This window comes from Rhinolophus ferrumequinum, chromosome 27 (assembly GCF_004115265.2).
Source record: "Rhinolophus ferrumequinum isolate MPI-CBG mRhiFer1 chromosome 27, mRhiFer1_v1.p, whole genome shotgun sequence".
Lineage (NCBI taxonomy): Eukaryota > Metazoa > Chordata > Mammalia > Chiroptera > Rhinolophidae > Rhinolophus > Rhinolophus ferrumequinum.
The window spans coordinates 14311903-14326603 of NC_046310.1; the positions used below are offsets into that span (position 1 = coordinate 14311903).

Below are 14701 nucleotides of genomic sequence, written 5' to 3' on the forward strand. Positions count from 1 at the left end.
CAGTGGGCTTTGACTCTGGGATCTGCAGGGCTTAGCCACGCTGCAGAGAGGAACGTGTGCTGTTCAGTGCTCATGGCTTCTGTTCCCAACGTCACAGTGGATCTACTCTTAACACTGAAACACTGTGTCTTAAATGCATTCTCATCTTTAGCTGGTTATAATTTCACCTGAGGGCAAACTATTCATGTGTCCAAAAGCCGTATATTTAAATGCACACATGCTGTGACTCTGTAACTCCACCTCTAATGGTAATAATCAGACATATGTTTATATGTACATCAGCATTGTTATGTCAAATACCTGGAAGTCATCTAAATCCCTAATTGGGGGGGAGGGGCGGGGCATTGTGTATTGTTGGGTAAATTACAAATTATGGCCACCCCACAGCCTTAAGAAATGATGCTCTCATGCAATTTAAATATAGCAGCCACTGGTTTGGAAATGTGGTCAGTCTAAATGGAGATGTGCTGGAAGGGTTAAAAATACACCAGATTTCAAAGATTTAGTTAAAAAAAAAAAAGTAAAATATCTCAGTAATTTTGTTGATATGGACACATGTTGAAATGCTAATATTTTGGACTTACTGGGTTAAATAAATTACTAGTGTTCATGTCATTGTTTCTTTTGCTTTTTAAAATGCAGCTACTAAAATATTTTAACTGCGTGTCGTAGTTGCGTATTTTGATTGGACAGCATTGCTCCTTGTACATTAAGGCAAAAAGCAGGCCGGTGGTCACAACACAGTATGGAAATAAAGACTCTAACTTTATAGTGGGAAAAAGTACCTGGGAAGTGCAAGAAAACTGGGAAAGGCATATACCATGATTTTAACTGGATTAATTCTGGGCAATTTTTACTTTTTGAGCCCGTTTTTCTCAAAATCTTCTCAAACGTTTTTGAAATGGGAGAACTCAGGACGGGGCACTGCTACATCAGACCAGTCCGTCTAACCCTGAAGTCCAAAGTCTCAACCGCAACATTACACAAGAGTAAAACTGTTTTTCATGGTAAGAGCTTATGACACTCTCTATAACTAGAGAATTCTCCCTTTAAGACATGCTAGCCCTCAAAGATGTGGAATTAAAACCTGTACTGAACTACAGGTCTCTTTCCTTCTGGAAAATGAATGTTTTACCCCGACTACAAAGGTAACGGGTTTTCATATAAGAATAAGGCAAGCATTTTGTCAAAACAAATGGCCACAAAAATATCAGCCAAAAGACAACTGAAGAATGTCTGGTAACATATATAGAGAGATGTTTTTATCCATTTGGGACATTACTTTTTCATTTTGTTGATGGCTTCCTTTCCTGTGCAGACAGGGCACAGATTTTAGTCCCAAAATATTATTTCCTAAAATCTATAATATATATTGGATGCGTCTTTTGGAGGAAAAATTAATATAAGACCTCGTCTTATAGTAAAATAAGACTTATATATAACTTTTAGTAAAATAAGACCGGGTCTTATATAGTATAATGTAATGTAAGACCAGGTTTTATATTAATTTTTGCTCCAAAAGACGCATTAGAGCTGATTGTCCGGCTAGGTCTTATTCTTGGGGAAACAGGGTAGGTACATGAAAAAATGATCAACATCATGAATCATTAGGGAAATACAAATCAAAACCACAATGAAGTATCACCTCACACCTGTTAGAATGGCTATTATCAAAAAGATAAGTGATAACAAGTGTTGGTGAGGATGTGGAGAAAAGGGAACCCGTGAGCATTGGTAGGAATGTAAATTGGTGCAGCAGCCACTATGGAAAACAGTATGGGGAGGCTCCTCAAAATTAGAAGAACTACCTTATATCCCTGCAATTCCACTTCTGGGTATTTATCTGAAGAAAATGGAAACACTAATTCAAAAAGATATAGACACCCCAATGTTCACTGCAGCATTATATTCAACAGCCAAGACATGGAAACAACGTTGAGTGCCCACTGATGGATGAATGGATAAAGAAAATGTGATACACACACAAGAATATTATTCAGCCATAAAAAGAATGAAATCTTGCCATTTCCAACAACATAAATGGACCTAGAGGGCATTATGCTAAGTGAAATAACTCAGAGAAAGACAACTACTGCATAATCTCACTTATACATGGAATCTAGAAAAACCACAAAAAACAAACAAAAAAAAAACCCTATGACCCTAAAACAAGCCCATAGACACAGCAGAGACTGGTGGTTGCCAAAGGTGGGAAGTAGGTGGTGAGATGGGCAAAATGAGTGAAGCAGCTCAAAAGGTATAAACACCCAGTTATGAAATAAGTAAGCCATGAGGATGTATGTACAGCATGGTGACTACAGTTAATAGTACCATATTGTATATCTGAAAGTTGCTGAGAGGAGATCTTAAAAATTTTCATCATAAGAAAACAAATTTCTCTCACTATGTGTGGTGATGGATGTTACTTGACTTAATGTGATGATTTTGCAGTATGTACAAATATCGAATCATTACATTGTGTACTTAAAATAAAATGGCATGTATCAATTAGACCTCAATAAAAACAAACAAAACTGTGACCCAGCGGAACATGTCAAGTCACTGTGATTCCACCTTGATAATAAACCAAGTCACACTGAGCCATGAGGAAACATAGGTTCAGATAAGAAGCCTTATCTGGATTCTACGAATTACTCCCTGTTGGGTTTAAGGAGCAACTTCAAAAACTGTTCCTCCTTGAGTCTTAAAAATGCTAATACATCAAGGCTCCCTCTCCCACTTCATGGTGTGGATCTTATTTGTAAAGGGTGCTGGATTTTATTAAATGCCTTTTCTGTGTCTAGTAGGATGATCGTGTGGCTATTGGCCTTTATTCTGTTCATATATTACACTGATTGATTTTTGAATGTTGAACCAACCTTGCATTCCTGGGAGAAATCCTGCTCAGGTGTGATGTATAGTCCATATGTGTGGATAGACTCAGTTTGTTAGTATTTTGTTATTTATATTCATAGGGATATTGGTCTTTAGTTTTCCTGTGATGTCTTTGTCTGGTTTTGGTATCAGGGTGATACTGGTCTCATGAGTCGGGAAGTGTTGCTTCTTCTAGTTTTTTGGAAGAGTCTGTGAAGGACTTGTATCATTTTTAAACATTTGGCAACATTCACCAGTGATGCCATCTGATCCATGGCATGTTTTTTAAAGAATATGGTGTCCCTTCCTTTTACTAAAACTAGATGGTGTCAGAGCATTAAGTGATTACCTGGCCGTAGTCAATCTCCAGAGGGTAGAACTTCTTGGGATACTTTGTGAAGTTTTCGGAGTGCCAGGCGTTCCCAGTTTTCTCTTCATATAACTTCATAAAGTGCTCAATGGCATCCTCCTTGGACGGCATCTGCTCCAGTTTGTTACCACCAATCACGGTGCCCACGCGCCCCCAGGACCTGAATATCCAATACCTGTTGGCGGGGGGAGGAGCATCAGATATAAATTTGTTGGTCAGCTGGCCCCATTTCAGGATGAGTTTCCCTTCCTTGCCATTACATTTGGGTGAGAAAAAATTTCAAACACCCCAAAACGATGGTGACTGACACAGAGGAACAAAAGGAATTGATATTACAATTACAATTATTACTTTAAAGTAATTAAAGAATGCCTTTCGAATCGTATTAGCAAATGGACTACAAAAGTGCCAAAGAACAGCTGAAGTTTGGACCTGGGAACCAAGCTTGAGGAGCAAATCCTGGGGTCTATAGACCTTTACATAAAAACACCTCATTCCGCTCCTCAAAAAATTACAGCAAATATCATTTGGAAGTCATGTGTTTAAGGAGTTGCAACCATTAATGACATACCCGAAAGATAATAAAGAGTTTTTGGTTCGGATCAGAAGGTGAGATGCGATGAAATAGGAGGGGATGGGACAGTGACATGCAGGGTTAGCCGCCTTCAGACCCAGGCTAGCATTTGTTTCCATCTCAATTTAGGGTACACATGATGAGTACCCTAATTACTGTGCTGCCTGGCTTTGAGTAAGTTAATTTTTCTTAGTGGAAGTAATGGATAAGTTAAATTTTACATCACAGTAAGTATACATATATCAGAAACCCAACTACAAGACTTGTATGTAAAACCAGAATTCAAAGAAAATCTGGGGCTTCCTGCTATTTTCTTGGTCTGTTGCCCAGGGGCATACAAAATCATTCTCTGCTGGGGTTTCTCCCTGGAAATGTTTGGAAGACACCACACGGACCTATCCTGAAAAAAATGTTCTGATCCTAATAGCCCACACTACCCTTTCACTTTAAAAACCAATAAATCTAGGCCACCAGAAAAATGCACGTATCTACAATCATCAGTAAAATATCTTTTTTGATGGTGGTGGAAAATTTTTATTCTTATTGCCTGTCATTTAACAGACTATGACGCTGTATACGTCTACAAAACCCCTATTCCTTTACCTGCAGTATAATATACATCTAAGCTTTGGAAAGGTATATTTTATAAGAAACCATCTTCTGACTTTCAAATCTCTGACAAAAGTAGCTAATAAACAAAATGGCAGCTAAAATTTATTTCTTCAGAAATTTTAAGTAGCCAACCAGATACTTTGTAGTCTTTTAGGGTCACCACTGATGCTCACTTTTTAAATGAACGGTTTGGTGAAAAGATGAACAGATGGAAGAGCCTGAGTCATGACCACGCTCCAAACTGAGGCTAGCTTTGATTTACCAGGTGTTGACTTTAGTTCCGTGGGGCTACCATTATCACAGGGGTTTGCCTTTCAACCAATAAAGCTCTTTGGAACCCCTGGAGTTCCAATGGGTAATTGACTTCACGTACTAAAAATGAAAAGGTAGAGTTTAACATATGAAAGTCATTTAAAAAAAAAGTGTTTTCACCACTAGAATTCAGTAAGAGTTCCTTCCACACACCTTTCCACCGACTCACAGCCAAAAGCAAACCCAAAAATCTGTAGTAACTAGGGAGTTTGAAGTAACATTAAAGAGTAAATTCAGTTCTTGCCAAACTATTTGCTTCAGAAGTTTAAAAACACGCAAAGGTTATCAGATAACCTATAATCTTCAAGTGGCTACATGAGAGTTGGGAGATTATGTGACACAGTAGGAGGAAGGCCTGTCTGGTGGTGATGGTGTCTTTCCTCTCTCACGAAACACCTTGTTATACCCTGTGTTCTTTTGAGGAGACCGAATCCCCCAGGTCCTGGGAAAACATGGGTTTCATGAGGCTGACAGCATGGCACAAACAAGTCTACACCCTTCACGGAACACAAATCCTTTCTTTGAGCACTCCAGTCCAAGAACACACCTGCTTTCTTTGTCATCCTCCAGGAGCTGCAGCTTGTAGTAAGAGTTGGTTCCTTTAACGATGTCCACCAGGCCGAGGGTGGCGCTGAAGACCTTCCCGCCTTTTTCCAGGACGTGTGCAGAGTGTTCCAGACCTGTCACGGGGGCAAGGGGTAGGATCCTACAGTTTCCTCTCCCATAAAGGGGCCAATGTGCTCAGGGAAGGGAGTCTGCCGGCCCACTGTCCACACCTGCTGGCTACCCTAACACCACCTTTGGGAAGTTCCCCACAAAATGCGTGTGTTCTGAGGACCGGGAGCCTGAGAGGAGACACAAGGGCTAAGGTGGGCCCCACTCCCATACGATTTCCTAATTATAATTAGCTGGAGTGAGTGCGGACCCACTCAGCTCACATTCTTCCACTTTGCTTACCACAGTCGGGATCAACCGCAGCTCCTCCTTTGAGAGTTAACTTCATTCTCTTTTCAGATTTGTTGATTCCTTGGAAGGGAACAGAGAAATGCGAGCATTAAATTAAAAATAAATTAGAAAGGGGCAGGTAGAAGGCATGGAAAGTGGGTCATATGTATTTGCATCATATGCGAGCGTGGCACCTGTGCTGCCTCCCACCAGCCCGAAGCACCTGCCATTCTGTGCCCAGGGAAAACAAGGTGAGAAAATTGGTCTGGGCAGCATTCAACAGACCATTTCAAGGGCACAAGGGGCGAGGCTCTGCAAAGGCCAACGCAGCTGCCTGGGACAGGCCACAACCTATGGCAGAACGGGGCCGCTGGTGTGCCAGCTCTTGAACCCCAGGGACGGACAGCTCAGGGCCTCACCTTCCTCCTTGACTGGGCCCTTGCTCTTCTTGGAGACCACAGCCCCCGACTTTCCTTTTGGGGCCACAACTTCCACAGGCTCTGCCTTCACCTCGGCACCCCAAGGGGACAAGATATGGGCTGAAAGCAATTCCTGAAGGCTCTTGGTTGAGTCGGTGACATCCTGGATGAAATCCTCAGACACAACTCGAATGTTGCTTTCTTTTACTTCTTCCATCTTTTTGTTCATCTTTTCTAACTCCTCTGTTCAAATCAGGAAGAAGAAAAGCTAAATAAGTTTAAAACTAAAGTCAAATCTCAAATTACTAGAGTCCTATGTACTAAGTACTTCCCAAACCTTCAGCACCCACAGCTCTCCTTTCCTTCCAAATCTAGTGTTCTTAGAGTATTTCAACAATCGTCTGATCAGCAACATTCCCCTTTCTCAAAGGTATGATGAGTTAGGGCCACCTTCTCCAGATCATTCTACAGAATGAGATGCCAAAAGGCATTCCACAGAAAAGGGCCCTGAAGTCAAGTACATATGGGAAGTGCTATATACTATTTCTCTGGTCTTGGAGACTTGGTATATTGGTCGTCAGCATAATAAACCTGCAAAGAAACCAATTTCCCTTTGTTTAACTGCATTTTCCAAACATACTTAAGCTGTGAACTTTTGTTTTGGCAGCAAACCTGCTGATATCTGATGGGAGAGCACTAGGTGATGAGAGTGGCAGCCTAGTCTTTGGCGGGGAACAGAAGACACGTGCATATGTATACTACACAACAGAGCGGCACCACAAGGTACCAATCTGGCTTCCCTTCACACAGAACAGAGCGATGGTGCTGACAAGAGGCTCGTATTCTGAGTGCCATCTGTGCGTCACCGTGGTAAGCACTTCCCCTCATGTAATCCTCCTTATAATAGCAAGAGACCGAGCGTCCCCTTGGGAGTACAGACCCGATTAGACTCACTTCTGGTACTGATGCACAGAGAGGCCTTGGTGACCGTCCCTGTCAACTTCCCCCCGAGTTTCTCGATCGTGGCCTTTACTTCGTCCTTGTTCCGGGAGAGCTTCCCAAGAGTCAGGATCTTCATGTTGGACAGTGGCTTATCTGGGATGGGAGAACAGACCCGTGAGGCAGGGCTGCTCGCCAGGAAGGGGGCGGGAGGTCAGGGAGCCCGGTGGCAAGCTTCCAGGGCAAAACCGGGCTGGCCTATGGCTGAGGGCCCCTGGCCAGCCTCAGCACCCCTCTTTCCTCAGCTTCTCCTGGGGGAAGTCCATGAAAACAGAAGTAAAAGACTAGTGGGAACGAAGAGGACACGACGGCAAACTGCCACCTAGGAACCTGCAACTGTACTCATCCCCAGGTACGGAGAGGCTGTATTTGGGGATGAGGGACCCGGAAGGATGGCGGTGGGATGAGAAGCAAAGGGGTTGGTCACGTGAACTCCCAACTACTTTTCTTCTCCTCCTCCTCCTCCCATCTCACATCTAAAAACAAGCTGCAAGTTCTTATGCAATACTTGTTCATTAACCCCATTTAACAGATTAGACTTGTCCACAGACAGTTACTCAAAGCTTTGATCACATTGAGCTGAGACAACTGACTCGAGGTAAAGAGAAGAGCCTGGCATCGGAGGTGTCCAGCACTGACCCCAGGCCAGGAAGTGCTGGAACAGGGGTACGCCTTCTGCTTGTGGCTGATGGGAATGGAGTGCTGATGACACATTCCTGGAACAACAGATGCTACAGGGAGGAGTCCTGTAAGCCCCGCGCCCCCCGTGTCTCTGAGGAAACAAAGGCAGTGGGGTCTCTTCTCCTGACAAACACAAATTGGTCTCATTGTCTTTTCTGGTGTGGAGTATTTCTCACTAACACTGATCAGTAACTTCCTCTGCTGGCAATATATATAGCAGGTCTCCATATGCAAGAGACCCCAGCATCCCATCAGGCTCAGGATGACGATGGGTGCACAGCTGCCCAGAGGCAGGAAGCTGAGACTTGACAGATGCTCAGTGCAGTGGAGCAGGACACAGTGAATGCCAGTCCAGGTGAAGGCTGCCTACACCTGGCTTTTCTTTGGAGCCCCCCTCCCCACCTCCTGGGGGCAGTGGGCCAGGGCTTCCCCGCAGGATCAGCAACAGAGAACTCAGAAGGATACCCTGTTCCCCCTAAGAACAGGGCCCCTGCCCACCCCGGCCCTGGAGCTCTACCTGGTGGGGCAGAGGAGTTCACAGCAGCGGGCACAGAGGCTGTGGAGGGCGGCGGTGCTGCCGCCGCTGGGGTGCTGGTCTCGGGGGGGAATATACGCTCCTGCTTTTTGACCTTCAATTTCTTGAGGTAAGAGATTTCTCGGAATTCCTAAAGAATTTAAGTTTCAGTTAAGAAACCACTTCTCTCTTGAAATATAACCATAGATAGAGCAAAGAGGATTTCTCTTAACCAAATTACAGTATCTTTTTTCTTCTTACAACAAAGAATAACATAACAAAATGTGAGGCTTCTAATGTGAAATACAGTATTATTGTGGATACAGTACTTCTAGCACTTCTACATTTATAATACAGCTCACACTGTAGATGATTTAAGAAAAACATATTCTTTAAAAAAAAAAAAATCAGGTGACCATCTGGTCAGGAAGCCACTGTTGGACCCTGACGACCACCTCTGGGCCTCATTCTCGAGTTGTTCCCCTCAACAGTCAACAGGCCTTTCTGGGGTCCCATGCCCATTCCACGACCAAAAGTTCCCCCCCCAAGACTGTACACACTGGGATAGAGATTATTACCCAAAAGGAAATCAGGGCAATTCCTTTATAGAAGGGAACATGGATGCAGAGGGCCCAACCACAGTCTGCCTGCCATCAGCATAGTTCATCTTCATCCCAGGTGATTTACAATGGCCTATGCTCTAAGCGGTCACTCCATAAACGCCAGATACAGTAGACTGCCCCCACCCTCCTCTGCGGTTTTGCTTTCTAAGCTTTCATTTACTCATGGTCAACCTCAGTCCAAAAAGATTAGGACAATTCAAGATTAAACAATTCGTAAGTTGCAAATTGCACGCCATTCTGAGTAGTGAGGAAGTTCCTCGCTGTCCCGTCAAGGACGGAACCATCCCTTTGTGCAGTGTCTCCATGCTGTCTGTCTATGCTACCTGCCCACCAGTCGACGAGGAGCCCACTCACTTATCAGGTAGAATGTCATGGTATTGCAGTGCCTTTGCTTAAGTAACCCTACTTTACTTGCTATGTACAGGGTTCAGTGCTAGACGATTTCAGACATCCGCTAGGGTATCTCCTGCGGATAAGGGGGACTACTGTACACGAAATTCAGGGATTACCATGGTTCCTATGCACCCAAGTCTTCATCCAATCAGAAAGAGCCCTCCCCTACTATACCCATATTCACTGAGTGCCCACTGGGTAAAGGGGGCAATAGACGGTGCCAACATCAGTGAGGTGAAAAGTGACCGTTTCTGCCCTTGAAAAAGAAATTCAACCTTGGCTGAAAGCCAGCCGTAGACAGGCAAACTTTAGTTCAGGAGCTAAGTTCTAAACAAGGCGTGCTAAGGTGATGCGAGACTGGGAACACCGGGAGGGCTCCTTGGAGGCAGTGACTACGTCGGGTAGGAGCCGGAGAAGCAGGGGGCTGTCTAGGCAAAGACATTTGACTTATACATCATGGTTTGCTGGGAATCCCAGGTAGTTAGTTCCCTGTTGCTGGGAGTGTAAGGAATGTGTGCACGCGTGCGCGTGTGTGGTGAGACTGGTGACGAGAAAATGGGTGGCAGAGAGGCCACAGAAGGCCAACACAGCCAGATCATGGAGGGCTCTGGGTGGGGAAGGTTTCCAGCTAAGGAGCTGACCTTGACTCTGTGGGCCAAACGCCTGGGGGGCACGGTCACTGCACGAGGTCTGCAAATCCATGAGTTTGCATGGGCAGCAAGCATGCTGTTGACCTGGGAAAATGTCTTACAAATGCAGACACCCCTTGAAAATGCTCCTTTAAAAATACAGACAGATGCTGTGCAAACTCTTTTGTATAAAGTACAAAATAGGTCATATTACCTACTATCTTATTATTTTCTTAATCAAAGATAGTAGAAGGGAAACAAATACCACAAAAGGGTCTATAACATTTGCATATGCAGAAAAACTGGGAAAGCACTCCTATAGGAAATGGGAGAAAATTACTGTAAGATTTTAAGGACGGAGGAAGTGACAAGGCCAAATTTGTTTTAGAGCAATCACTCAAGCAATCACTCAAAAAAAGTATGGAGAAAAGATTGGAAGGAGAATAATTGTGGTAGTGAACAGAGGAGGCAGCAATTGAATGAACAGGGCAGGAGGGCCGGCGGTGGAATGGAGCTCAGATCCAGATGCCGAGTTTAGCACGGGCAATGTGACACTCGAGTAATAATTACTGAATGCTTGTTCCCACGAGCCACTGCTCCAAATGCTCTCCCCCAGGAGTAAGCAGAGAGAGAGAGCTTGATGGACATCAAACCACCAGTCCTAGGCAGTGGCAGCCACGACTCCACCCCAGGCAGCTGGGTACCAGCTCAAGCTGAGTCTGAGGGCACAGGTGGAGTCCCTCTAGCAGCCAGCTCTCCAAAGGCACTGCCAGCCCCCACCAGCACGGTTCCATTACAAAAGGGACCAATGACAGGAAAGACTTTAACTCTGGACCCAGGTTGCACTAAGGCAAGGAAATATCCGTAAGAACTCCATTGTAAAGGCAGGAATTACCCATTTATGCACCACTACATCCCTGTACTTATAATAGTGCCTGACACAGAGTAAGCAGATAAACAGAAATAAAAATAACTCATGGTCTTTGCAGCAAGAGATTTTACACCAATTGGACAAACCTGTAACTCCAGTTAGAAATGCGCTGGTTCTACACCTAGTTTGCAAACATATGCAGCCAATAATGTAATTTTACATTCTGATGATGAGGACCCTCTCCTCTTACCTTTGGGGTCACCCACTCCTTCCGGTTGGGGGTCTGTGTCTTGACCATACACTTGGTCCAGGCAGTGACGTCCCCAGTACAGTAATAAGCATCACTCTTGAAGACCAGCTGGCCAGAGCATTCCTCACAAGGCTGGAGGGCACCGAACACTATGCCATCAGCTACACGGTCCAAGATCTGAAGCCAGTGAAGAAACACATCAGAGGAGGGCGCAGCTGCAGGGAAGGACGTTACCAACGCGGGCTTAAGCCTCTGCGGAAGTCGCTTACGGACACAGAAGCGTGGGCTTGCCCTGAGGCTCTCTAACACCCCCCAGCAGCTGGTTTCCAGTCAGAGCTTAGATTTCTGTACTTTAGATGCCACACGTGTTCCTGCAGTTCCCCCTTCCCTCAGTGATTTAGAAATAAAGGGAGAGCCAGAGCACCCACCGTTTCTGCACAAGCACAGGGCCAACCACTGCTCCAGAGAGACGGCAGGGCAAGGCCTGCTGCGGAAGCTGGTCTCATGAGGGAGTTTGGGCAGAAGGGAGCACAGTGAGAGCTACTCGGGCCAATGTGGTATGAATATACACGGCAAACAGGGCCCACCTGAGTCCTCACCAAAATTCTCAACCAAGGGCTAACCGGTGGAAGAAGTCTGCAAGGGCCTGGGAGAGCCAGCCCCTTCCTGCCTCTAGGAAACGGTGACCACGATGGTGATGGCCATGCAATGTAACTATGGAATTGTCACTCCTCCCAATTAATACCAGCAGGTGTTCAATCGGAGGGCCTCCCACAGTTTGTGAGGACGGTCACTCCCACGGTCCATGAGGACGGTCACTCCCACAGTCCGTGGGGACCGGTGCTCCCAGTCCGTGAGGACAGTCACTCCCACAGTCCGTGAGGACAGTCACTCCCACAGTCCGTGAGGACCGGTGCTCCCAGTCCGTGAGGACGGTCACTCCCACAGTCCGTGAGGACGGTCACTCCCACGGTCCGTGAGGACGGTCACTCCCACAGTCCGTGAGGACGGTCACTCCCACAGTCCGTGAGGACGGTCACTCCCACGGTCCATGAGGACAGTCACTCCCACAGTCCGTGAGGACGGTCACTCCCACAGTCCGTGAGGACCGGTGCTCCCAGTCCGTGAGGACGGTCACTCCCACAGTCCGTGAGGACGGTCACTCCCACAGTCCGTGAGGACCGGTGCTCCCAGTCCGTGAGGACGGTCACTCCCACAGTCCGTGAGGACGGTCACTCCCGGTCCGTGAGGACGGTCACTCCCGGTCCGTGAGGACGGTCACTCCCAGTCCGTGAGGACGGTCACTCCCACGGTCCGTGAGGACGGTCACTCCCAGTCCGTGAGGACGGTCACTCCCACAGTCCGTGAGGACGGTCACTCCCGGTCCGTGAGGACGGTCACTCCCGGTCCGTGAGGACGGTCACTCCCACAGTCCGTGAGGACGGTCACTCCCACGGTCCGTGAGGACGGTCACTCCCACGGTCCGTGAGGACGGTCACTCCCGGTCCGTGAGGACGGTCACTCCCACAGTCCGTGAGGACCGGTGCTCCCAGTCCGTGAGGACGGTCACTCCCACAGTCCGTGAGGACGGTCACTCCCACAGTCCGTGAGGACGGTCACTCCCAGTCCGTGAGGACGGTCACTCCCAGTCCGTGAGGACGGTCACCCCCACGGTCCGTGAGGACGGTCACTCCCGGTCCGTGAGGACGGTCACCCCCACGGTCCGTGAGGACGGTCACTCCCACAGTCCGTGCGGACGGTCACTCCCACGGTCCGTGAGGACGGTCACTCCCGGTCCGTGAGGACGGTCACCCCCACGGTCCGTGAGGACGGTCACTCCCACAGTCCGTGCGGACGGTCACTCCCACGGTCCGTGAGGACGGTCACTCCCGGTCCGTGAGGACGGTCACTCCCGGTCCGTGAGGACGGTCACTCCCACGGTCCGTGAGGACGGTCACTCCAGTCCGTGAGGACGGTCACTCCGGTCCGTGAGGACGGTCACCCCCACGGTCCGTGAGGACGGTCACTCCGGTCCCTGAGGACGGTCACCCCCACGGTCCGTGAGGACGGTCACTCCGGTCCCTGAGGACGGTCACCCCCACGGTCCGTGAGGACGGTCACTCCGGTCCGTGAGGACGGTCACCCCCACGGTCCGTGAGGACGGTCACTCCCGGTCCGTGAGGACGGTCACTCCAGTCCGTGAGGACGGTCACTCCGGTCCGTGAGGACGGTCACCCCCACGGTCCGTGAGGACGGTCACTCCGGTCCGTGAGGACGGTCACCCCCACGGTCCGTGAGGACGGTCACTCCCACGGTCCGTGAGGACGGTCACTCCCGGTCCGTGAGGACGGTCACTCCCGGTCCGTGAGGACGGTCACTCCGGTCCGTGCGGACGGTCCCCCCCGGCCTGGCCGCCTCACGCGCGCAGCTCATTAACGCAAAGGCAGCTCACCGCCGACTCCCCAGAGGGCACCTGCTGCCGATTGGAGATGAGCAGCTCTTTCAGGTCGTTCATCGAACACACTTTCTTTAGCTTGTCCTTGATGTTCCAGATCAGGTCATTCTGGGCCTACAGACAAGACACAGTTGCTGACAGACTAGCGCTTTTCAAAGAAAGAAACCCGACAAAGGGAGGGGATCCCACCCGGTCCTGCTTCGTCTCCAACCACATCCCTGTGTGTTAGCTGAGCTGCCCTCCAAAGTTGATCTCATCGACAGGGAATGCGCCCCATCCGTCACGCTCCTGTGGATGTCAAAGGAAACCCCAGTGCGGTCTCCCAGTGAACACTGTGGAAGGTGCACGGGGAAACCACTGAGGGGCACAGGGAAGGCTGCAGCCCAGGCAGCACGGTTCCTGGAATCAACCCCTCAGAAACCAAGCCCAGGAGACAAAGGAAAGGAGCCTGGAAGCCCCAGGTTTATCAACCCAAAATCTGGTACCTCAGGGAGGGGGGACGTGGCTCTCCACCAATCTGAAAGCGGGCAGGGATCATGCCCAAACACCCCCGATTTCCCATGTGTTTTATACTCAGTATCACACGGGACCAGATTTAAGCTCTTCTGAAATGGGATTTTAAATCTCTGGTAGTATTTACACAGTGCCTGCTCTTTGTGGGCCATTTTTCATGCCTTTTATTCTCACAATCACCTAGCAAAGATGGCGCTAGCTTCCCCATATTAGAGCTTCCAGCCTTTCTAGGGTAGGGGGCATGTTATTCACACCTCAGCCTCAGACCCCACCTCTGCAAGACACAGATAAAAACCCGTCCCTACAGACCCCACGGAGTTGCTCTCAGCACCAAGTGAAGAGGATTTGAACTTAACGACAAAGCTGCATCACACACATTCGCGACAGTTTCCCAGCTTCACTGTAAGGGCTCTCTCAGGAATATCCCCTCCCTGTAGCATCATGTGCTGGGCCACCAGTTAGGAGACCAGGGAGCATGAGGAAAAAGTCTAATGGCAGGTCAGATGAAAGCAGAATTGACGAAGGGGAAGCCAGCAGAAACAGAGGCGCAAGGGTGGGGAGAGTGCGAGCTCTTCAGTTTCTGACTTTCTTTTTATCTCTGACGATAAGAGAGAACTGGAGAGAGAACACCAAACCCCATGAAGGGCAAATGCAAAGTCCCACCACA

The 14701-nt window shown here is 48.0% G+C and overlaps 1 protein-coding gene across 2 annotated transcripts in view; it reads right to left on the reverse strand.

Moving 5' to 3' along the window:
* PARP1 (poly(ADP-ribose) polymerase 1) overlaps positions 1-14701 on the reverse strand; it is a 42914-nt gene that overhangs the window by 11966 nt on the left and 16247 nt on the right. For both annotated transcript variants that reach the window (XM_033099669.1, XM_033099670.1), the window contains exons 6-13: positions 13519-13635; positions 11067-11243; positions 8304-8451; positions 7061-7201; positions 6107-6349; positions 5700-5768; positions 5290-5422; positions 3224-3419 (exon numbers count right to left, since the gene is read on the reverse strand). In XM_033099669.1, the coding sequence (XP_032955560.1) occupies positions 3224-3419; positions 5290-5422; positions 5700-5768; positions 6107-6349; positions 7061-7201; positions 8304-8451; positions 11067-11243; positions 13519-13635 (1224 nt within the window). The remainder of the gene's footprint in view (positions 1-3223; positions 3420-5289; positions 5423-5699; positions 5769-6106; positions 6350-7060; positions 7202-8303; positions 8452-11066; positions 11244-13518; positions 13636-14701) is intronic.